We start from the raw sequence: 25994 nt of genomic DNA on the forward strand, positions 1-25994 counted from the left end.
AGGTCAGGGTGTGGGTGTGTGACTGTGTATAGAGAGAGAGGTCAGTGTGTGGGTGTGTGACTGTGTATATAGAGAGAGGTCAGTGTGTGGGTGTGTGACTGTGTATATAGAGAGAGGTCAGAGTGTCCGCATGAAGAATTTCCCTCGTGCGCATGCGGGTCGGTTTGGGGGCGGATGTGTTCAGACTGTGAAGTCGGATTACTCGATCCAGTTTCACCTGCAGTGTGAACGCAGCCTTGGACTCACTCAGGAGCTTCAGAAAGCCAGGAGACGCTGCAGAGCGGGAATTCTCCTCTCCTCGGGTTCTCCGGTCTAGTCGAGCTGCAGGGTGCGGGTTTTGTCGGAATACGTGTGGGCGATCATGTGGTTCTAGAGTGATGTTCCTCCTGTAGTCCAGCTGGGGGCGCTAATTCCACACCTGCGGTTCTCCAACGCCAGTAAAGCGGAGAAGGAGAAGAAGAAGCTGGGCAGCAGGAGAGCTGATCCAGAGTCAGTTAATCGGACCCCCAGCATCGCAGACCCCCAGGACTCTGAGCGGAGAGCCGCTCCCGGACCAGCACAGCGGGGCCAGCAGGTCAGCGGCTGCAGCAGCTCCGCAGCGCCCGGTCTCTCGCTCTGCTCGGGGCTTTACTGACTGCGGAGCGGCGGTAATAAACGTTTTAATACGGTTTAATAACGGCTTAATAAGGGTTTATTACGCCTTATAAACACGACGCGGAGGAGCTTCCTGCTCGCCAGCTTCTCATCCCGATTTCCCGTTCCACCTTAAATACCACAGCACTTACATACGGGTTAGAATAAGAACTGCCGCACCATTTAAGACGGAACTGAAAATCCGAGCCAACTCTGGAACATTTATCGATACTTTATTTCGAGTTTACGCGATAAATACTCAAAACGTCCACCGACCAGTTAATTATGGCAGTAATTCGCGCTCTTATCCAGCGCTGAGTGGTCCTGTCTTACTTACAAGACTACGGGGAAGAACACGAGGCTGGAATTAACTTCATGTTCTCCACATTTCTGTCCCACCTTTAATACTGAAGCTCCATCTTCCTGCTGCACCACCCTAAAGCCTCTCAGTGTTTCAGGTGTAATCAGAGGTTCAGAGGGTTTGGAGTGAAACGGGTCAGACGTCTTTACAGTGGTGCTGATGGGAACCAGGCGTCGCCATGACTACAACACAGATATAGACACTTTATTTACCATCCAGAACCACCAGAGAACCTACACGAGTCTTCTGAGCTTATATGGAATGCTGATGATGGGAAATAGTGGAAAATCTGGAATAATGAGTTTTCTTTGGGGACTATTTTGCCGCACAGCGCCCTGCATGTCTCCCTCCACCATGAATGGAGTTGAAGTTCTCTAAACTCTCATAAAACAGCGTCTCAGTCATCAGGCAGTGAATTCAGAACCAGCTCATGTAGGAACTTTCTGTAGGAGCTTTTAGAGGGACGTCTGGTTCCCATCACCACCACTGTGAGGAGCTTTTAGAGGGACGTCTGGTTCCCATCACCACCACTGTGAGGAGCTTTTAGAAGGACGTCTGGTTCCCATCACCACCACTGTGAGGAGCTTTTAGAGGGGGACGTCTGGTTCCTATCACCACCACTGTGAGGAGCTTTTAGAGGGGGACGCCTGGTTCCCATCACCACCACTGTGAGGAGCTTTTAGAGGGGGACGTCTGGTTCCTATCACCACCACTGTGAGCAGTTCAGAATCAGTAAGTTTCACACCAAATCACTCTGTTTACATTCACGGCACTTGGCTGATGCTCTTATCCAGAGTGGCTTACAGTTTGATCAGTTTACACAGGGAGGTGAAGGTGGTGTTAGGAGTCTTGCCCAAGGACTCTTATCGGTATAGTGTAGGGTGCTGACCCAGGTGGGGGACTGAACCCCAGTCTACAGCGTAGTAGGTGAAGGTGGTGTTAGGAGTCTTGCCCAAGGACTCTTATCGGTATAGTGTAGGGTGCTGACCCAGGTGGGGGACTGAACCCCAGTCTACAGCGAAGAAAGCAGGGGTGTTACCCACTACACTAACCAACTACTTTACATCTTTACAGTTAATTATGCAGAGAATTCTGAGAAATGGGTGGGGGCCGAACTTGCAGGTCAAGCTGCTCTGAGTCTGGAAAAATAACCTTATTGTGAAAATGCCCCAAATTGCCTAAAATGTCTGGCATGTGGATTTGCCCTGTGCCATCCTCTTGCCCTCAGTGTCCTCTTTCATGGTCACCCTTTGAAAAGAGAAAGCGAGCAGGTGTGGCACAAATGGGTAAATCCCATTTGGGTTCAGTGTTGGTGAGTCCAGCGTCCTCCTGAGGCGCATCAGAATGCCGATGAGTGGGGAGAGTTGTCTGCTCAGACGACCTGCTTCTTCGGCATTATATTTCAATTCATGAGTCCATGTAGCCGTCCTGTTTGGAGTGGACAGCGCTAGCCGCAGCAGAATGATTGGGAACGCTTTGCGGTTTAGGATATATAAGCTTGAATCGTTTTATATTTAATTATGATTTTTAAAATTATAACTTGTGTCTGAACGTTGTCTCCTGTAGGAACAGTACGCATCATGATTTTCACACTTTGGTTGCTTTTGAGATTTGAATCTATTTTCTTTTCCTTTTTCTCTTCCAGGGAGGACTGACTTCCTGTTGCAAGTCCTTGATCTGCTCTTCGCTTTCCGCTCAAGCCTCCAAGAGAAGAACGTCAAACTGCTGCGATCAGAAGAGATTAAATGGGAGAAAATGGCTTCCAGCAGAAGCTCTGGCTCTCAGCAAACATCTTCTGGTACTGTTTACAGCAGCACAGCTCTCAGTGCAGGCAAAGAGAGACCTCACATCTGCTTAGCGTGCGGGAAGAGTTTTAAAAAGCAGAGTCATCTCAAAATACACCAGCGCGTTCACACGGGAGAGAAGCCGTATCGGTGCTCAGACTGCGGACAGAGTTTCTATCAGCGGAGTAACCTGCAAACACACCAGCGCATCCACACAGGAGAGAAGCCGTTCTACTGTTCGGAGTGCGGGAAGAGTTTTTATCAAAAGAGTCATCTCCGAAACCACCAGCGCATCCACACAGGGGAGAAGCCCTACCAGTGCACTGAGTGTGGGAAGAGTTTTACTATACAAGGCACTCTCCAGAGACACCAGCGCATCCACACAGGCGAGAGACCGTATCAGTGCTCAGAGTGTGGGAGGAGCTTTAGTGACAAAGGTAACCTCAGAACACACCAGCGCATCCACACAGGAGAGAGGCCGTATCGGTGCTCGGAGTGTGGGCAGAGCTTTACGGACAGGTGCAATCTCAACAAACACATGCGCATCCACACCGGCGAGAAGCCGTATTACTGCTCGCTGTGTAGGAAGAATTTCCGTCAACTGAGCGGCCTCCAAAAACATCAGCGCATCCACACAGGAGAGAAACCACATTACTGCCTGGAAGGATGAGGAGCGTCAGGAGTTTAGGGTTAGGGTTAGTTCAGTCCCTCAACTCCAAGGACAACGTTTTCACACACAACAGCCTCTAGAGTTTACACAGGATGGTACACAAAAACGTCCAGTGAGCAGCAGATGATGAGAGGTCACAGAAGAACGGACAGAGTTGTTCAGAAAAGCATCTCTGAACAAGACGAGTAGCACATTTTACCTTAGGCTAGTTGTGCTACAACAGAAGAAGACCACAGTGTGTTCCACTCCAGTCAGCCAAGAACAGGAGCCTGAGGCAAACTGGACAGCTGCAGACTGGAAAAATCTGGGAAATTTGATTTCTGCTATGACGTGCAGATGTTAGAAAGTGTTAGAATTTGGCATAGGCAGCATGAATCTTTGGACCCAAACTGCATTACATTACCAGTTAAGGCTGGTGATGCTTTCTTGGAACATGCTGGATCCCTGAATACCAGTCAGCACCCTTTAAATGCACTAGATTGGATGTCCTGAAATCTCATACAAAGATCTTGGGAATGTTCTTCGACTCAAAACCCAAATATGAGCAACAGATATCAGCATGTGGTGAGAGTTTCTACCAACACGTCTGCAACCGACGCAGAACTTGATTTACATGTTATAATTGTTTGTGGTCATATTTTAAAGCTCTAAATTGGCCGTAGAGGCGTATTGTGTATTGATTTGTACTACATTGTAGCGGCTTAAAGCAACTCTACTTTTTGGTTCTCTAGGCAAATCTGGTACCAGGTACTCCACGCGAGCTGAGCCAATATGAAAAGGTTACATGGAAAAACTGCAGACTGCTATTTGCTCGGAGAGGGCCGTCACTGTCACCCTAAACGCATACACTGATCAGGCAGAACATTCTGACCACCTCCTCGTTTCTGCGCTCACTGTCCAATTTATCAGCTCCACTGACCGTATAGCTGCTCTCTGTAGTTGGGTAGTGGGTGGTGCGTCATTCTCAGCACTGCAGTAACACTGATGTGGTGGTGGTGTGTTAGTGTGTGTTGTGCTGGTCTGAGTGAATCAGACACAGCAGTGCTGTCCACTCACTGTCCACTCTATTAGACACTCCTACCTTGTAGATCTAAAGTCAGAGACGACAGCTCATCTGCTGCTGCACAGTTTATGCTGGTCATCCTCTAGTCCTTCATCAGCGGTCACAGGACGCCGCCCACAGGACACTGCTGGCTGGATATTTTTGGTTGGTGGATGATTCTCAGTCCAGAAGCGACACTGAGGTGTTTAAAAACTCCAGCAGCGCTGCTGTGTCTGATCCACTCAGACCAGCACAACACACACTAACACACCACCATCTCTTCACATTTCTATTTAAATAAGGTTATGCCTGGGTTTGCTGTAGGTAAATAAATAAATAAATACCCGTTGTAAATTATGTTGAGTCTGAGTGGTGATGTCATTTTTGATTGAATTAATTACACACGTTTAAATCAGCAGAGAGCTCTGAGACGGAGCTCCTGCCCGTTTATGCCGCTGTTCTTATTCACAGGGATTTGCATATCTAGGACTCGATATCGAGGCAGAATGATGTTTTTGCTCATGCTCTCCTCCACAGCAGCTTACAATGTGATCGATTCCTCTGCTAATATTCAGTATAATGCTTTAGTTTAAATGCAGTCGTGATTCTGTTGAATTAAAGGTACAAAAAACTAACAAACATCCATCCATGCATTCTCTCGGCCGCTTCCTCCTCAGGGTCGCGGGGACTAACAGACATGCATGTTTAAAACTGAATTCCTGGAAACCGTTAGGCATTAGGTTCCCCTCTGCTGTTAACTGACATTACATCATAGAAGTTGGTACGAAGGTGGACATTCAGCAGCGATTTAAATCCTGCGGCACAAACAAAACCTTCTAACACCTGTTGGTCATAAAGAGAAGTGAGTGAAGGAACTCCAGTTATTTTGGAGCACTTGAAGAATTCCCAAATGATCTGAAATGGAACAATAAGATATGGAGGCCTCACGTTTACCTTTACCGTCAAGGTCTTGTGTCCAGGTGTTCACAGTGAGCGTCTTTGTCCTGGTCTCCAGCTGCCTTGATCATCTGTTTAGTCTGAGCTAGATTTAAACACACATAAGGCCAGTCGCACCACCCAGCAGATTCACCGAGAACTCAACTGTGACGTCAGATCCGTGATCTGAATTAAAACTGCCGATATTCAACTTATTTTGCAGCGATTAGAAAATGAAAGATATGAAGTGTTAAGATGACTTTGCCGAGTTGTGGTGCAGATCTCTGGACTTTTTCTGTTATTATTAATGATTTTTTTTCCATTATTATGAATATTTTGTGTGTTTTGTATGATGGTACTGCTGGGATAGGCTCCAGCATCCCCCCGCGACCCTGACGGAGAGGCGGCTTAGAAAATGGATGGATGGATGATGCTAAGAATATAAAGAAGATGAGTCAAAATGTTTCTACATAATATTCAAAGACGGCAAAGGAGTCAGGAGAGCACTCTGTATGAAATTTGGAGTTGACTATATAGAAGAGAGGGTCAGAGGTGAATCACACAGTCCCTTTGCTTTTTCTTCTTTTTTTCAGTTTTAAGGGTTTTGGGTTTTTATGAATTATTAATAAATCTGTTTTATGTTGCTTATATTTGAGTTCATTGTTTCAGGATGGGTAAATTTAGTCTAAGAAAATAAAAGCCTTTGAACAGAACGATACCTGTCATAAGTATTGGCACTCGTGCATTGAGTACTTTGTGCAGCCTCCCTTTGCCACCATAACAGCAGTGAGTCTTCCAAGTCTGGAGATTACAGAGCAAGAAACCCTCAGGCTCTTGGCTGCTGGACTCTCTTCACAGGTTTTCAGTGGGATGGAGCTCAGCTGACTAGCACAACCATATCAAAAGCTTGATTCTATGGTCACTGAACCAATTTTGTGTGGGTTTAACCTTTTCACTACTATCCTCATGGACTCAGTTTTAGCTTTTAGGTTTAGCTGTTGTGGCACAGGCAGATGCTGTGTGATACCATGTACTTTCAAAAGGTTCTCAGGGCCTTTGGAGGGAAAACAGCTCTAAAGCATCACCGATCCTACCCCTGTTCCAGGGACATGTAGAGAATTCCAGGTGCTTGCCTTTGTGGTTGAGTGAAAGAAAAGTCTTTCTTCTAGCACACCTTCAGAAGACCTAGTTGACATTAACGAGAACATAATTATGAATAATTTGCTGATAATCTCTCCAGGCCATGACCTTTTAGTTCCTGTTTCCTGTAAAGAATTCACTCTGGAATTCTGGCCCCTCAGGAGCCACAGCTCTGCTCAGGGATTCACACCCAGTTTTAGACTCTCCAGCTCAACGAGTCTAATATTTTCTTTACACACACAAACTGTTGTACAGTAGAGAACAAGATATTAAAGCTCTGATGTGAATGAAGAAATAATCAAATATAAATATTAATGTTTTACAATGCAAAACTGGTGAAACCAGCGAGGCCTCTGGATGAAGACTTTAATTCCACACTGACCTCCAGAGAGCACAGGAACACATACCTGGCCTATGGATCGTCCACTGATGCTGAGGAGTAAAGAGCTGAATGTTCTGGAACCTGTTTGGCTGAGACGCAGTAAAAGTTCATTACCGCAGCATCTTTCATTAGTTATACAGGCTCTATCTGCTCTACACTGGAAGACAAACACAGACTGGAAACATCACTGTTAAAATGAAATAACAGCACAATCACCAACTGTGGAAGATGTGATGACATGAAAACAGATGTTTTTAATCTGGGTTTGAATACGCGTCAAACTTTACATCCCTCTTTTACAAACCCTGTTCCAAAAAAGTTGACAGTGATATGCTGATAAAAGCATAAAGCAGTGATTCATACATTCCGTTTGATCTGTATTAAATTCAAAACAGTACAAAACACAATATACGATCTTTTCATTGTTGAACATTAAGTTTTTTTTTTCGCAAATACGCACTCATTCATGGCCTGTGATGGAATGGCGAGCTTTCCAGGGTGTTTCCTGCCTTCCATCCAGTGACTGCTCAGACTGGCTCTAGCTCACTGTCGCATTCTGAGCTTCATAAGACACACATTTTCACGGGAGACAGTTCTGGACTGTAGACAGGTCAGTCGAGCACCGTCACTCTTTCATTTCAACAACGTATATAATGAGAAAAGAACACTCCTGAACGAGTTTCAGAACAGAATCCTTCAATTATAAGAGCTGTCCTTTTATTTTTTACAGCACAACATTCACATAATTACCAAACATTCAGAGAAAAGTGGGACTTCCAACCTTTCTTGGGCTTTAATCACTGATACCGGACTAAAAATACAACCTCAAATACTATTCTAGGCTCTGCAGCCCTGCAGTGAACAAGCTGAAAGAGGAGAAAAAATGGCCTATTTTGAATAAAAACTGTAACAAACATGTTACATGAATGAATGAGTCACACTAAATGAATATTTATACCTGGCTGGTCAGGCAGAATGAGTTAGAGTATATAACCATCTTTAAACGTTACTTTAGTCATTAAGTTACAGTTTTACAGATTTTTACCACGTAAATGTGGTGTAGACTAGCATTTGTGATGTAGCTCATATTATTTATGTGATAAATCTTTCCATTAAATTGATTTCCATTCTTTTCTTGTCTGTTAACAGGCCAAGGAAGACCAACCCAGATCAACACAGGCCAACACAGATGAACAAAAATCGATAGAGATCAACACAGACATTGACCGAGATCAACACGGGCCGAAAGACATCAACCAAGATCAACACAGGCCAACCCAGATGAACAAAGATCAATAGAGATCAACACAGGCTGACAGAGATCAACCAAGATCAACACAGGCCAACAGAGGTCAACACAGGCCAACCCAGATCAACACAGGCCAACCAAGATTAACCCAGGCCAACCGAGACCAACCCAGATCAACACAGGCCAACACAGATGAACAAAAATCGATAGAGATCAACACAGGCCGACAGAGATCAACCAAGATCAACGCAGGCCGACAGAGATCGAGCGAGATCAACGCAGGCCGACAGAGATCGAGCGAGATCAACGCAGGCCGACAGAGATCGAGCGAGATCAACGCAGGCCGACAGAGATCGACCGAGATCAACGCACGCAGACAGAGATCGACCGAGATCAACGCAGGCCGACAGAGATCGACCGAGATCAACGCAGACCGACAGAGATCGACCGAGATCAACACAGGCCGACAGAGATTGACCGAGATCAACACAGGCCGACAGAGATTGACCGAGATCAAAACAGGCTGGCAGACATTGACCGAGATCAACACAGGCCAACCCAGATCAACACAGGCCAACCCAGATGAACAAAGATCAATAGAGATCAACACAGGCTGACAGAGATCAACCGAGATCAACACATGCCGACAGAGATCAACCGAGATCAACACATGCCGACAGAGATCAACCAAGATCAACACAGGCCGACAGAGATCGACCGAGATCAACACAGGCCGACCGAGATCGACCGAGATCAACACAGGCCGACCGAGATCGACCGAGATCAACACAGGCCGACCGAGATCGACCGAGATCAACACAGGCCGACCGAGATCGACCGAGATCAACACAGGCCGACCGAGATCGACCGAGATCAACACAGGCCGACAGAGATCGACCGAGATCAACACAGGCCGACAGAGATCGACCGAGATCAACACAGGCCGACAGAGATCGACCGAGATCAACACAGGCCGACCGAGATCGACCGAGATCAACAGAGATTAACACAGGTCAACCCAGATCAACACAGGCCAACCCAGATAAACTCAGATCAACACAGGCCAACCGAGATCAACCCAGATCGACACGACTCTGGTGTGGTGCAGGTTTTCATGCTACTTGCTACATTTTACAGGCTGTTAGAAAATGAGCAGCTGATCAAACAAGTGGAATCAATAAAAACCTGCAGCCACACTCTGTGAATAAGATTCGACACCCCTGACCTACACTAGCCTGCCTGTCACTCCAGAAACAGAGTGCAGTTCATGCAGCAGCTCAGATTCATTTAAAAATGTACATTTTTAAATAAAACCACACGTGTTTCTTTTGGCCATGCTATCTTCAGCCACAGCTAGACACCACAGAGGTGAGGATCACACTGCAGCGTGTTGTGTTTGATTAGGATACAGAGTATTTACCATTTTTATTAACAGACTGGACCAAAGAATCTGATGCCACTGAATCAAATCCTGACCACCTGTGTGCTTCCTGCATTATTCTTCTTCCTAAAACAGAAGATTTGCTAGATTATGTAAAGATTGTCAGTAGAGATGATCAAACACGCTCAATGTAACAAACATGAAAGCAAATTAAATCACGTTGAATATAAACTGGTTTATTTGCATAGTTTCCTGTTTGAAAATCAAATAATACATGCAGCACAGAAGCCATGTGCTGTTTTCAGAGAGTACAGAATGATCTTTTCACCCATAAACACAGCCCCCAGGGGGTGCTCCAGCTCTGACAACAAAACTCTCAGGTTTTTATTTAGTCTCATCTAATTTTGAAGGACACAACTTCGATACAATTTTGTAGACCAAGTGAATCACTGGCCCGGCTCAAAGAGACCAAATCAGCACCTCATCACCGCAAAGTAGAGAATGAGGATCTGTTTCTACTGAAGAGCCCAGAGGAGTGCTGAGGAGCACTGAGGAGCGCTCACACTCTACTGAGCTTTGTGTTACTGCATGACTTCTCCAGCAGGGGGCAGTGTGCTGATTCTAAAGTAGAGGCTTTTCAGTGAAACGACTTTAAGGCTTAAATTAAAACACTCGAGAAAGCAGGTAACTAGACCCCACCCACCACCCCCCACCCCCCACCCCTCATCCCGTCCCCCCGTCCTCTATCAGTTGTCTATTACTACATACAGGCTGATTCACACACTGTGTGAGCGTGAGAGAGTGTGGTGATGGAATGTTCTAGACATCTCGTCTTCATCTCAGTCTGAATCTTCGTCATCCAGATACTCATCAGCATTACTGTGAGTGCGCATTATCACTGCAAACACACAAACATAGTGAACTCGCACACAAATACACAGATAAATAGTTCTGTACAAAATATGAACAAGTAAAAAATCTGTAAAAGGTGTTCATGAGGAGACTGAAGTTAGAGGTTAATGGATTTTACTGTGGGATTAATAGGGTTTATGGGGTTTTGTATTTTTTTTGTACAGGTCTTAATGATGTTACAGTGATTAAAGATAAGGAAATAAATATTTGCATGTTTTTGTTGTGTTGTGGCCTCACCGCTGCTCTGCTTCCTCTTCAGCAAAGATGCACACTGAGCATTAGTGGCCATCTCCAGCGCCGTCTTCTTCTCATTATTCAGAACATCAGTCCTGGCGTCTACACACACACACACAGACACACACACACAGAAGGATACAGAATGGAGGGATGGTGAGTGAATGAGAGGATGGAGCGATGAAGAATCAGAAAAGATGATGAAAGAGAGGGTTGGAGGCATGAATGAAGGAAGATGGAGGGAAGATGAATGAGAGGATGGAGGGAAGAAGTATCACAGAGAGAATGGAGGCATGATGAATGAGAGGACAGAGGGATGATGATTGAATGAGAGGGTGGAGGGATGAAGTATCAGAGAGAGGACAGAGGGATGATGAATGAGACGGATAATGAATGAGAGGACGGAGGAATGATGATGGAATGAGAAGACGGAGGGATGATGATGGAATGAGAAGATGGAGGGATGAGGACAGAGGGATGATGAATGAGAGGACGGAGGGATGATGAGTTTGGTTTGTTACATACTGCGATTGAGAAGCATCTCCACAATGTCTGCGTAACCCTTCCAGGCAGCTGCATGAAGAGCTGTGTCTCCCAGTTTATTCTGCAGAACAATCACGGTCATTTTCCATAACATCTAATCACACGACTGTACACACTATGACATCTAATCACACCACTGTACACACTATAACATCTAATCACACGACTGTACACACTATAACATCTAATCACACCACTGTACACACTATAACATCTAATCACATCACTGTACACACTATAACATCTAATCACATCACTGTACACACTATAACCTCTAATCACACCTCTGTACTCACTATAACCTCTAATCACATCACTGTACTCACTATAACATCTAATCACACCACTGGACTCACTATAAAATCTAATCACACCACTGTACACACTATAACATCTAATCACACCACTGTACTCACTATGACATCTAATCACACCACTGTACACACTATAACATCTAATCACATCACTGTACACACTATAACATCTAATCACACCACTGTACTCACTATGACATCTAATCACACCACTGTACACACTATGACATCTAATCACATCACTGTACACACTATAACATCTAATCACACCACTGGACTCACTATAAAATCTAATCACACCACTGTACACACTATAACATCTAATCACACGACTGTACACACTATAACATCTAATCACACCACTGTACACACTATGACATCTAATCACACCACTGTACACACTATGACATCTAATCACACCACTGTACACACTATAACATCTAATCACACCACTGGACTCACTATAACATCTAATCACACCACTGTACACACTATGACATCTAATCACACCACTGGACTCACTATAAAATCTAATCACACCACTGGACTCACTATAACACCTAATCACACCACTGGACTCACTATAAAATCTAATCACATCACTGTACACACTATAACATCTAATCACACCACTGTACACACTATAACATCTAATCACACCACTGTACACACTATAACATCTAATCACACCACTGGACTCACTATAACATCTAATCACACCACTGTACACACTATGACATCTAATCACACCACTGTACACACTATGACATCTAATCACACCACTGGACTCACTATGACATCTAATCACACCACTGTACACACTATGACATCTAATCACACCACTGTACTCACTATGACATCTAATCACACCACTGTACACACGATAACATCTAATCACACCACTGTACACACGATAACATCTAATCACACCACTGGACTCACTATGACATCTAATCACACCACTGTACACACTATGACATCTAATCACACCACTGGACTCACTATAACATCTAATCACACCACTGTACACACTATAACATCTAATCACACGACTGTACACACTATGACATCTAATCACACCACTGTACACACTATAACATCTAATCACACCACTGTACTCACTATAACATCTAATCACACCACTGTACACACTATGACATCTAATCACACCACTGTACACGCAATAACATCTAATCACACCACTGTACACGCAATAACATCTAATCACACCACTGTACTCACTATAACATCTAATCACACCACTGTACTCACTATGATATCTAATCACACCACTGTACACACTATGACATCTAATCACACCACTGTACACACTATAACATCTAATCACACGACTGTACACACTATAACATCTAATCACACCACTGTACACACTATAATATCTAATCACACCACTGTACTCACTATGATATCTAATCACACCACTGTACACACTGACATCTAATCACACCACTGTACACGCAATAACATCTAATCACACCACTGTACTCACTATAACATCTAATCACACCACTGTACTCACTATGATATCTAATCACACCACTGTACACACTATGACATCTAATCACACCACTGGACTCACTATAACATCTAATCACACCACTGTACACACTATGATATCTAATCACACCACTGTACACACTATGACATCTAATCACACCACTGTACACACTATAACATCTAATCACACGACTGTACACACTATAACATCTAATCACACCACTGTACACACTATAATATCTAATCACACCACTGTACTCACTATGATATCTAATCACACCACTGTACACACTGACATCTAATCACACCACTGTACACGCAATAACATCTAATCACACCACTGTACTCACTATAACATCTAATCACACCACTGTACTCACTATGATATCTAATCACACCACTGTACACACTATGACATCTAATCACACCACTGGACTCACTATAAAATCTAATCACACCACTGTACACACTATAACATCTAATCACACGACTGTACACACTATAACATCTAATCACACCACTGTACACACTATGACATCTAATCACACCACTGTACACACTATGACATCTAATCACACCACTGTACACACTATAACATCTAATCACACCACTGGACTCACTATAACATCTAATCACACCACTGTACACACTATGACATCTAATCACACCACTGGACTCACTATAAAATCTAATCACACCACTGGACTCACTATAACACCTAATCACACCACTGGACTCACTATAAAATCTAATCACATCACTGTACACACTATAACATCTAATCACACCACTGTACACACTATAACATCTAATCACACCACTGGACTCACTATAACATCTAATCACACCACTGTACACACTATGACATCTAATCACACCACTGTACACACTATGACATCTAATCACACCACTGGACTCACTATGACATCTAATCACACCACTGTACACACTATGACATCTAATCACACCACTGTACACACTATGACATCTAATCACACCACTGTACTCACTATGACATCTAATCACACCACTGTACACACGATAACATCTAATCACACCACTGTACACACGATAACATCTAATCACACCACTGGACTCACTATGACATCTAATCACACCACTGTACACACTATGACATCTAATCACACCACTGGACTCACTATAACATCTAATCACACCACTGTACACACTATAACATCTAATCACACGACTGTACACACTATGACATCTAATCACACCACTGTACACACTATAACATCTAATCACACCACTGTACTCACTATAACATCTAATCACACCACTGTACACACTATAACATCTAATCACACCACTGTACACACTATAACATCTAATCACACCACTGTACACACTATAACATCTAATCACACCACTGTACACACTATGACATCTAATCACACCACTGTACTCACTATGACATCTAATCACACCACTGTACACACTATGACATCTAATCACACCACTGTACACGCAATAACATCTAATCACACCACTGTACACGCAATAACATCTAATCACACCACTGTACTCACTATAACATCTAATCACACCACTGTACTCACTATGATATCTAATCACACCACTGTACACACTATGACATCTAATCACACCACTGTACACACTATAACATCTAATCACACCACTGTACACACTATAACATCTAATCACACCACTGTACACACTATAATATCTAATCACACCACTGTACTCACTATGACATCTAATCACACCACTGTACTCACTATAACATCTAATCACACCACTGTACTCACTATGATATCTAATCACACCACTGTACACACTGACATCTAATCACACCACTGTACACGCAATAACATCTAATCACACCACTGTACTCACTATAACATCTAATCACACCACTGTACTCACTATGATATCTAATCACACCACTGTACACACTATGACATCTAATCACACCACTGTACACACTATAACATCTAATCACACGACTGTACACACTATAACATCTAATCACACCACTGTACACACTATAACATCTAATCACACCACTGTACTCACTATGACATCTAATCACACCACTGTACTCACTATAACATCTAATCACACCACTGTACTCACTATGATATCTAATCACACCACTGTACACACTATGACATCTAATCACACCACTGTACACACTATAACATCTAATCACACGACTGTACACACTATAACATCTAATCACACCACTGTACACACTATAATATCTAATCACACCACTGTACTCACTATGACATCTAATCACACCACTGTACACACTATGACATCTAGTCACACCACTGTACACACTATAACATCTAATCACACCACTGGACTCACTATAACATCTAATCACACCACTGTACTCACTATGACATCTAATCACACCACTGGACTCACTATAACATCTAATCACACCACTGGACTCACTATAACATCTAATCACGTCACTGTACACACTATAACCTCTAACCACATCACTGTACTCACTATAACCTCTAATCACTGTACACACTAACATCTAATCACATCAATGTACACACTATGACATCTAATCACCCCACTGTACATACTGTAACATCTAATCACTATACACACTAACAACTAGCCATATCACTGTACACACTGTAACCTCTAACCACATCAACGTACAAACTATAAAATCTAAACAAATCATACACACGGCAACATGTAATTACATCACTGTACACACTATAGCATCTAATCAGAGTCTTGGGGCTGAAGGTTTAGGAACTGGCCCTGTGACCGGAACATTGCTGGTTCAATCCCCAGAGCCAACAGTCCATGACTGAGGTGCCCTTGAGCAAGACACCTAACCCCCAACTGCTCCCCGGGCGCCGTGGATTGGGCTGCCCATTGCTCTGGGCAAGTGTGCTCACTGCCCCCTAGTGTGTATGTGGTGTTTCACTTCACAGATGGGTTAAATGCAAAGGTGGAATTTCCCTGTTGTGGGTCTAATAAGGGTCTCTTAAATCTAATCACATCACAGTACTTAAGCAATAAATAAAATGAACTTTTTTTAACTATCAGTTCAGAGTTAGAGGGGAAATGACCCACCTGCTGATTGAGCTCACAGTTCGGCTGGCTGAGCAACAGCTCCACCACATCTACACACACACACACACACACACACACACACACACACACACACACACACACACACACACACATCCATTCAGATTAAGAGCTTTACTAAGTGTGTGTCTAAGACTTCTGCACAACGCTGAATATGGAAGTGTTTGGTTGTGTGTGTAATTACACATGCATATGTGTATAAATGCCTCCGGTGGTGGACCGGAGAAGGGACAAGGCACTGGTGACCCCTGTGTCCATCAGCGGGGTCAGTGTGGACACTGTGGATGATTACAAATATCTGGGTGTATATATTGACAAACTGGACTGGGCTAAGAACACTGACGCCCTCTACAGGAAGGGCCAAGGTCGTCTCTATTTTCTGAGGCGCCTGAGGTCCTTCAACATCTGCCGGACTATGCTCAGGATCTTCTGTGAGTCTGTGGTGCCGAGTGCTGTCCTCTATGCTGTTGCATGCTGGGGAAGCAGGCTGAGGGTGGCAGACGCCAACAGACTCAACAGACTGATCCGCGAGGCCGGCGATGTTGTGGGTGTGGAGCTGGACTCGCTGACGGCCGTGTCGGAGAGGAGGACGCTGTCTAAGCTGCAGGCCGTTATGGACAGTGGCTCCCACCCACTCTACGACACGGTGATGAGACAGAAGAGCTCATTCAGCTCAAGACTCATTCTACTGAAATGACCACAGAGCGCCACAGGAGGTCATTCTTACCTGTTGTATTCATATCAACTTAAATCTTGTGTACATAATGCAAATTTCTCTTTATCTTTGTTTTAAATTATTAAAATGTTTATTCAACTGTAACAACTGCAATTTCCCTCTGGGATCAATAAAGAATTCTGATTCTGAATGTTTGAGTATATGAGCACATAAATGTAAATATACCTTTATTTACTGTATGTGACTGTAAATAAACATATATAACTGTACATATGAGTGTCTATGAGTATGTTATGAGTGAGTTACCACGGTGTCCTCCATGGCAGCTCCAGTACAGCGCTGTATTTCCTGCTTTATCCAACCCGTTAATGCCAACCCGGTTATCCAAACACTCTCTCAACCAGCTTAGATTACCTACACACACACACACACACACACACACACACACACGCACACACACACGCAGTTTTAGTAAAGTGCTAAAGACATGGAACACTAACAGTAATTTGTTTTTCATTATTGTTATATCATAGTGAGGAATATTCTGCTTCTTAAAATACTTACACTGCTGAACGGATCTGTGAACATTTAACGTTATTAAAACTATTTTTTAGCGGAATGTCTGAGTAAAAATCTGCAAGTAACATTTCAGTTAAAACAGCTTTAACTGTTACTTTTAAGCACATATGAGATTTAAATAATAAAGCACTGTGTATTCATATATACAGTGTGGAGCACCTCTCTTGGCTGCCTCGTGCATGGGGTTATCAATGGACTCAGCCTGCTCTGCCACTGTGGGAAAGAGGAGAGGTTCAATCACTCGCAGTAAACCAGAGAAAGAATAGACCCAATCAGACACCATAACATAGTACCCGCACTCTTCAGTACTGTAACACACGTCAGTATTGGGACACACCCTTCAGTACCATAACACTCACAACTGTCATACACACTTCAATTACACTCAATTCAGTACCATAACACACTTCAGCACTGTTACACTTCGGTACTGTAGCATACATTCCAGTACTGCAACACATACTTCAGTACCATAATACATACACTGCTCAAAAAAATAAAGGGAACACTTAAACAACACAATATAACTCCAAGTAAATCAAACTTCTGTGAAATCAAACTGTCCACTTAGGAAGCAACACTGACCATCAGTTTCACAGCTGTTGTGCAAATGGAACAGACAACAGGTGGAAATTACTGGCGATTAGCAAGACACACTCAATAAAGGAGTGGTTCTGCAGGTGGGACCACAGACCACTTCTCAGCACCTTTCTGCTTTCTGGCTGATGTTTTGGTCACTTTTGAATGTTGGTGGTCTTTCACACTCGTGGTAGCAGGAGACGGACTCTACAACCCACACAAGTGGCTCAGGTAGTGCAGCTCATCCAGGATGGCACATCAGTGCGAGCTGTGGCAAGAAGGTTTGCTGTGTCTGTAAGCGTAGTGTCCAGAGGCTGGAGGCCCTACCAGGAGACAGGCCAGTACACCAGGAGACGTGGAGGAGGCTGTAGGAGGGCAACAACCCAGCAGCAGGACCGCTACCTCCACCTTTGTGCAAGGAGGAACAGGAGGAGCACTGCCAGAGCCCTGCAGAATGACCTCCAGCAGGCCACAAATGTGCATGTGTCTGCACAAACGGTTAGAAACCGACTCCATGAGGATGGTATGAGGGCCCGACGTCCACAGATGGGGGTTGTGCTCACAGCCCAACACCGTGCAGGTAGCCTGACTGCCATTAGGTACCGAGATGAGATCCTCAGACCCCTTGTGAGACCATATGCTGGTGCGGTTGGCCCTGGGTTCCTCCTAATGCAGGACAATGCTAGACCTCATGTGGCTGGAGTGTGTCAGCAGTTCCTGCAAGATGAAGGCATTGAAGCTATGGACCGGCCGGCCCGTTCCCCAGACCTGAATCCGATTGAGCACATCTGGGACATCATGTCTCGCTCCATCCACCAACGCCACGTTGCACCACAGACTGTCCAGGAGTTGGCGGATGCTTTAGTCCAGGTCTGGGAGGAGATCCCTCAGGAGACCAGCCGCCACCTCATCATGCCCAGGCGTTGTAGGGAGGTCATACAGGCACGTGGAGGCCACACACAACACTGAGCCTCATTTTGACTTGTTTTAAGGACATCACATCAAAGTTGGATCAGCCTGTCGTGTGTTTTTCCACTTTAATTTTGTGTGTGACTCCAAATCCAGGCCTCCACTGGTTAATAAATTTGATCTCCATTGATGATTTTTGTGATTTTGTTGTCAGCACATTCAACTTTGTACAGAACAAAGTATTCAATGAGAATATTTCATTCATTCAGATCTAGGATGAGTTATTGGAGTGTTCCCTTTATTTTTTTGAGCAGTGTACTTCAGTACTGTTACATATACTTCAATATCATAACACACCTGTCAGTACCATAACACACTCTTGAATATTGTAACACACCCTTCAATACAGTAACCCACCCCTCAGTACTGTGAGTCTGTGTAGAACTGGAGAAAGTGACTGACCGTAGTTACTAGGAATGAGGCCAGTTCTTCCTCTGCAGGTTCCCTTCCACCAGTTACTGTCACTCTATAAGCAACAAACACAGTACAGTCAAACACACATTGCACAGTTATAGACATGTAATAGACAGAGAGGGGGGGTGCACTCACTGTGTCTGAGATGTATAATATGTCTCCCTCCTCAAAGTAAAGCTCATCGGGCTGAAACACATTTAGCAGTTAAAGTCATTAAACTGGTGATGGTCAGATTGTCAGCAACAGTACATTAAAGTCAGTTAGGATCAGTTAAGGTCAGGAAGGGTCAGTTAAGGTAGTTAAGGTCAGTTTTAATCAGAAGGGTCAGTTAAGATCAGGGAAGGTCAAATAAGGTAGTTATAGTCAGTCATTTAGAGTGAGATGGGGTCGTCGCCCCCCCATATCACCACCCCTGTACTCCGTATCACCACCCCTGTACTCCGTATCACCACCCCTGTACACCGCATCACCACCCCTGTACACCGCATCACCATCCACCATATCACTATCCCTGTACTCTGCATCACCATCCACCATATCACTATCCCTGTACTCTGCATCACCATCCACCATATCACTATCCCTGTACTCTGCATCACCATCCACCATATCACTATCCCTGTACTCTGCATCACCATCCACCATATCACTATCCCTGTACTCTGCATCACCATCCACCATATCACTATCCCTGTACTCCGCATCACCATCCCTGTACTATATATCACCATCCCTGTACTCCGTATCACCATCCCTGTACTCCGTATCACCATCCCTGTACTCCACATCACCATCCACCATATCACTATACCTGTACTCCGCATCACCATCCACCATATCACCACCCCTGTACTCCGTATCACTATCCCTGTACTCCGCATCACCATCCCTGTACTCCGCATCACCATCCCTGTACTCCATATCACCATCCGTGTACTCCATATCACCATCCGTGTACTCCATATCACCATCCGTGTACTCCATATCACCATCCCTGTACTCCATATCACCATCCCTGTACTCCATATCCCTGTACTCCGTATCACCATCCCTGTACTCCATATCACTGTACACTGTATCACCATCCCTGTACGCTGTATCACCATCCCTGTACGTCGTATCACCATCCCTGTACGTCGTATCACCATCCTTGTACTCCGTATCACTGTACACCGTATCACCATCCCTGTACTCCGTATCACCATCCACCATATCACTATCCCTGTACTCCGCATCACCATCCACCATATCACCACCCCTGTACTCCGTATCACCATCCCTGTACTCCGCATCACCATCCACCATATCACTATCCCTGTACTCCGCATCACCACCCCTGTACTCCATATCACCATCCCTGTACTCCGTATCACCATTCCTTTACTCCGTATCACCATCCACCATATCACTATCCCTGTACTCCGCATCACCATCCCTGTACTCCATATCACCATCCCTGTACGCCGTATCACCATCCCTGAACGCCGTATCCCTGTACTCCGTATCACCATCCCTGTACTCCATATCACTGTACACTGTATCACCATTCCTGTACGCTGTATCACCATCCCTGTACGTAGTATCACTATCCCTGTACGCCGTATCACCATCCCTTTACGTCGTATCACCATCCTTGTACTCCGTATCACTGTACACCGTATCACCATCCCTGTACTCCGTATCACCATCCTTGTACGCCGTATCACTGTACACCGTATCACCATCCCTGTACGCCGTATCACTGTACACCGTATCACCATCCTTGTACGCCGTATCACCATCCCTGTACACCGTATCACCATCCCTGTACGCCGTATCACCATCCCTGTACGCCGTATCACTGTACACCGTATCACCATCCCTGTACGTCGTCTTACTGTACACCGTATCACCATCCCTGTACTCCGTATCACTGTACACCGTATCACCATCCCTGTACTCCGTATCACCATCCCTGTACACCGTATCACCACCCCTGTACTCCGTATCACCATCCCTGTACTCCGTATCACCATCCCTGTACTCCGTATCACTGTACTCCGTATCACCATCCCTGTACTCCGTGTCACTGTACTCCGTATCACTGTACTCCGTATCACCATCCCTGTACGTTGTATCACCGTCACATCACCGTCACTGTGTCATATCACCGTCACCATATACCGTATCACCGTCCCTGTAATCCGTATCACTGTACACCGTATCACCATCCCTGTACTCCATATCACCATCCCTGTACTCCATATCACCATCCCTGTACTCCATATCACTGTACTCCGTATCACTGTACTCCGTATCACCATCCCTGTACTCCGTGTCACTGTACTCCGTGTCACTGTACTCCGTATCACCATCCCTGTACGTTGTATCACCGTCACATCACCGTCACTGTGTCATATCACCGTCACCATATACCGTATCACCGTCCCTGTAATCCGTATCACTGTACACCGTATCACCATCCCTGTACTCCATATCACCATCCCTGTACTCCATATCACCATCCCTGTACTCCATATCACTGTACTCCGTATCACTGTACTCCGTATCACCATCCCTGTACTCCGTGTCACTGTACTCCGTGTCACTGTACTCCGTATCACCGTCACTGTACTCCGTATCACTGTACTCCGTATCACCATCCCTGTACTCCGTATCACTGTACTCCGTATCACCATCCCTGTACTCCGTGTCACTGTACTCCGTATCACTGTACTCCGTATCACTGTACTCCGTATCACCATCCCTGTACGTTGTATCACCGTCACATCACCGTCACTGTGTCATATCACCGTCACCACATACCGTATCACCGTCCCTGTACTCCGTATCACTGTACACCGTATCACCATCCCTGTACTCCATATCACCATCCCTGTACTCCATATCACCATCCCTGTACTCCGTATCACTGTACTCCGTATCACTGTACTCCGTATCACCATCCCTGTACTCCGTGTCACTGTACTCCGTATCACTGTACTCCGTATCACTGTACTCCGTATCACCATCCCTGTACTCCGTGTCACTGTACTCCGTATCACTGTACTCCGTATCACTGTACTCCGTATCACCATCCCTGTACTCCGTATCACTGTACTCCGTATCACCATCCCTGTACGTTGTATCACCGTCACATCACCGTCACTGTGTCATATCACCGTCACCATATACCGTATCACCATCCCTGTACTCCGTATCACTGTACACCGTATCACCATCCCTGTACTCCGTATCACCATCCCTGTACGCCATATCACCATCCCTGTACGCCATATCACCATCCCTGTACGCCGTATCACTGTACTCCGTATCACTGTACTCCGTATCACCATCCCTGTACTCCGTATCACTGTACTCCGTATCACTGTACTCCGTATCACCATCCCCGTACGTTGTATCACCGTCACATCACCGTCACTGTGTCATATCACCATCACCATATACCGTATCACCGTCCCTGTACTCCGTATCACCGTCCCTGTACGTCGTATCACCATCCCTGTACGTCGTATCACCATCCCTGTACGTCGTATCACTGTCACTGTGTCATATCACCGTCACTGTGTCATATCACCGTCACCATATACCGTATCACCGTCCCTGTACTCCGTATCACTGTACTCCGTATTACCATCCCTGTACTCCGTATCACTGTACTCCGCATCACCATCACTGTGTCATATCACCGTCACCATATACCGTATTACCATCCCTGTACTCCGTATCACTGTACTCCGCATCACCATCACTGTGTCATATCACCGTCACCATATACCGTATCACCATCCCTGTACTCCGTATCACTGTACACCATATCACCATCTCTGTACGTCGTATCACCGGCACCGTATACTGTATCACCATCCCTGTACACCATACTTCAGTCACTCAAACATGAACTCAGCTTAAAGATAATTTAAGGTCAATTATGATCAGTTAAAAGTAATTTAACATCAGTTAGTGTCTGATACGGTCCACTATGGTCAGTTAGGGTCATTTACGGTTTGTAATGGTCAGTTAGAACAAATTAAATGTAATTTCAGTTGGAGGTCATTTAAGGTCAGTTATGCTCAGCTAGCCTCAGTTAGGCTGTAAATCAGTCAGATATGGAGGTTCAAACAGGTAACTCACCGTCCGTGGGTCAAACGTGAATAAAGCCCTGAACACTTTCACCTGACCTGTTAGAGCAGAGCGTGCACACACACACACACACACACACACACACAGTGAAAGGCCTGAATGGGTGAAGTTATTGACTCGCTGCACGTCTGTGAGAGAGAAAGTTCTTTAAACATGCCCAAACCTGCTCTATCCTCAGCCAACCCCTCCTCAACCCCACCTATACCCCCACCTGCCACTCTACAGTCCCTAAACAACCCCTCCTTTACAGGCAAAACACACCACACTACCACAGGCTCAGAGCCTCCATGCCCACCCAAGCCAGCAGGTCTACAGTCAGCCTGAGCCGACGGTTTAGTGCTGTAATTGGGGAAGTAGAGCCGACACTCACACTCACACTCCGAAAATGGGCATGCAGTGGAGAGTGAAGGGTGGACACTGAAAACACTGAACAAGCACTACAGAGACAAGACAGACATACTATAACATAAGACATGTAACTCTAAGAGGGGCACTACAGGAACATCACACAGTCCTTAGAGGTCATTACAGCACTAAATAAACCTTACAGTTCTACTATAACAACTTTCTTTGTTTCATTTTGGTGATCATTACTGCAAATATACTTCTAAAACACCAACAGCGGCTGTTCTGTTAACTCTAGTGTGATTTTGGGTGTGTATTCACCAGCCTCTCGTTGGAATTTTCCGTTCCACCTTAAATGGTACAGGAGTCACAGCAATGCGCCTAGGGCGCCGCATTGTAACTACTGTGCCATTTAAGGTGGAACGGAAAATTCCAAATATGAGGCTAATTTCAGCACATCGCCAGCAGTGTTGAGCTTTATGAGCTCAGGCCGTCGGAGCAGAGCCGGGACCCCAGCGAGCTGCGCGGGTCTCCTGAACTTTAAGCCTTAAAACGGAGTTTAGTCGAGTTTCAGCTGTTTTACCTGGTTTGGCTGGTTTAGGCGGCGGCTTAGACATTTCACACCTTCCGAAACTCACAGCAGCGACACAAAACGCTCTCTGCCCGCCGACGAGCTGCGATTAACCACAAACAGCCGCTGAGAAAAGCTGAAAAGCTGAAAATAAGAAGTTCGTCGATACTCGGAGAAGGAAGTGGGGCGGAAACACGGAAGAGCGGCAGTGCGCATGCGCGCAGGAGGATCCACGGCGTGAGCACTGCCTTTATGTATTTATATCTTCTTCTTCTTCTTCTTCTTCTTTCGGCTGCTCCCTTTAGGGGTCGCCACAGCGGATCATCTGCCTCCATCTTGCCCTGTCCACTGCCTCCTCTACTTTCACACCAACCATCTCCATGTCCACCTTCACTACACCCATAAACCTTCTCTGAGGTCTACCTCTTCTCCTTCTACCCGGCAGCTCCATCTCCAACATTCTTTGCCCAATATATCCACTATTCCTCCTCAACACATGTCCAAACCATCTCAACCTGGCCTCTCTTGCTTTATCTCCAAACTGCTCCACCTTCACCGTCCCTCTGACCTGCTCATTTCTAATCTTGTCCATCCTGGTCACTCCCAACGAAAATCTCAGCATCTTCATCTCCGCCACCTCCAGCTCAGCCTCCTGTCTTTTAGACCGAGCCACAGTCTCCAAACCAAACATCATAGCAGGACGCACTACTGTCTTGTAGACCTTCCCTTTCACTCTTGCTGCTGTCCTTCTGTCACACATCAGCCCTGACACCCGTCTCCACCCACTCCATCCAGCCTGCACCCTCTTCTTCACCTCTTTTCTGCACTATCCATTGCTCTGGATGGTTGACCCAAGATATTTGAAGTCATCCACCTTTACGACCTCTACTCCTTGCATCTTCACCTTTCCACCTGCCTCCCTTTCATTCACACACATGTATTCCGTCTTGTCTCTACTGACCTTCATTCCTCTCCTCTCCAGTGCAAACCTCCACCTCTCCAGATTCTAATTTAAATAATATAAATATTCATACCACACTGGTTTGTAAACACGAGCAAATAAATAAACTAAAACAAATGACGACGTCCTAGATAAACTCTTATTTAAACTTAAACATTTATTATTTATTTTTTGTGAATTTTATTTTAATTATTGGCGTTATTATCGTTAATCGTATGTATAATGCTTATAGTTTAATAACAAAAACAACACTAATACACAACATATGGTTACACACATGTATCAGTGTGGCCTACAGCAGGTTAGCCCCGCCCATTAGTGCTGAAGTTATAAGGAGTGTTTCTTCCTGGTCTGCTTGCTGTCAGAGCACCGTAACATCAGCTGGTGGTTCCAGAGCGATAAATCGGTGGAGAGTAAAATAGCTAAGACCAAACCGCTGGATTAGCCACGTTAGCTGGAGATGCTGAAACGGCTCGCTGACGATGAACCAGTTGGCAGGAAGCTAAACACGCACACGTCATCAGGGGGTGCTGGGTCGTTAGGG

General features: G+C 45.1%; 2 protein-coding genes across 5 annotated transcripts; one reads left to right on the forward strand and one right to left on the reverse strand.

The window, feature by feature from the left end:
- Positions 1–457: 457 nt before the first annotated feature.
- LOC108415914 (gastrula zinc finger protein XlCGF49.1-like) lies at positions 458–4415 on the forward strand. 4 transcript variants are annotated; one of them, XR_005129221.1, is made up of 3 exons: positions 458–647; positions 2640–4012; positions 4180–4415. XR_005129221.1 is itself a non-coding variant. In XM_037531664.1 (2 exons), exon 2 carries the CDS (start codon positions 2750–2752, stop codon positions 3446–3448), a length of 699 nt encoding a protein of 232 aa, XP_037387561.1. In that variant the 5' UTR covers positions 458–647; positions 2640–2749; the 3' UTR covers positions 3449–4415. The 4 variants fall into 4 exon arrangements, 3 of the variants coding, with proteins under 3 accessions (XP_037387561.1, XP_037387562.1, XP_017544452.1); XM_037531664.1 differs by having other exon boundaries at positions 2640–4415; XM_037531665.1 differs by having other exon boundaries at positions 460–574; positions 2640–4415.
- A 5889-nt stretch (positions 4416–10304) lies between these two features.
- ostf1 (osteoclast stimulating factor 1) lies at positions 10305–24696 on the reverse strand. The gene is made up of 10 exons (XM_037531666.1): positions 24502–24696; positions 23565–23611; positions 19566–19616; positions 19419–19482; positions 17628–17681; positions 17196–17303; positions 16196–16245; positions 11250–11328; positions 10728–10826; positions 10305–10476 (listed from the first exon to the last, which is right to left on the reverse strand). Exons 1-10 carry the CDS (start codon positions 24533–24535, stop codon positions 10418–10420), a joined length of 645 nt encoding a protein of 214 aa, XP_037387563.1. The 5' UTR covers positions 24536–24696; the 3' UTR covers positions 10305–10417.
- Positions 24697–25994: the final 1298 nt, after the last annotated feature.

This window comes from Pygocentrus nattereri, chromosome 20 (genome assembly GCF_015220715.1).
Source record: "Pygocentrus nattereri isolate fPygNat1 chromosome 20, fPygNat1.pri, whole genome shotgun sequence".
Taxonomy (NCBI): domain Eukaryota; kingdom Metazoa; phylum Chordata; class Actinopteri; order Characiformes; family Serrasalmidae; genus Pygocentrus; species Pygocentrus nattereri.

What these genes read in the sequence shown, in the direction of transcription:
- LOC108415914 (XM_037531664.1), top strand. Translation starts at nt 2,750, where the DNA reads ATGGCTTCCAGCAGAAGCTCTGGCTCTCAGCAAACATCTTCTGGTACT.
- ostf1 (XM_037531666.1), bottom strand. Translation starts at nt 24,535, where the DNA reads ATGTCTAAGCCGCCGCCTAAACCAGCCAAACCAG. An exon ending in TCACGTTTGACCCACGGACG is followed by an intron (nt 19,617 to 23,564) that starts GTGAGTTACCTG and finishes AATGTGTTTCAG; the next exon opens with CCCGATGAGCTTTACTTTGA. An exon ending in GCACGAGGCAGCCAAGAGAG is followed by an intron (nt 17,304 to 17,627) that starts GTGCTCCACACT and finishes GTGTGTGTGTAG; the next exon opens with GTAATCTAAGCTGGTTGAGA.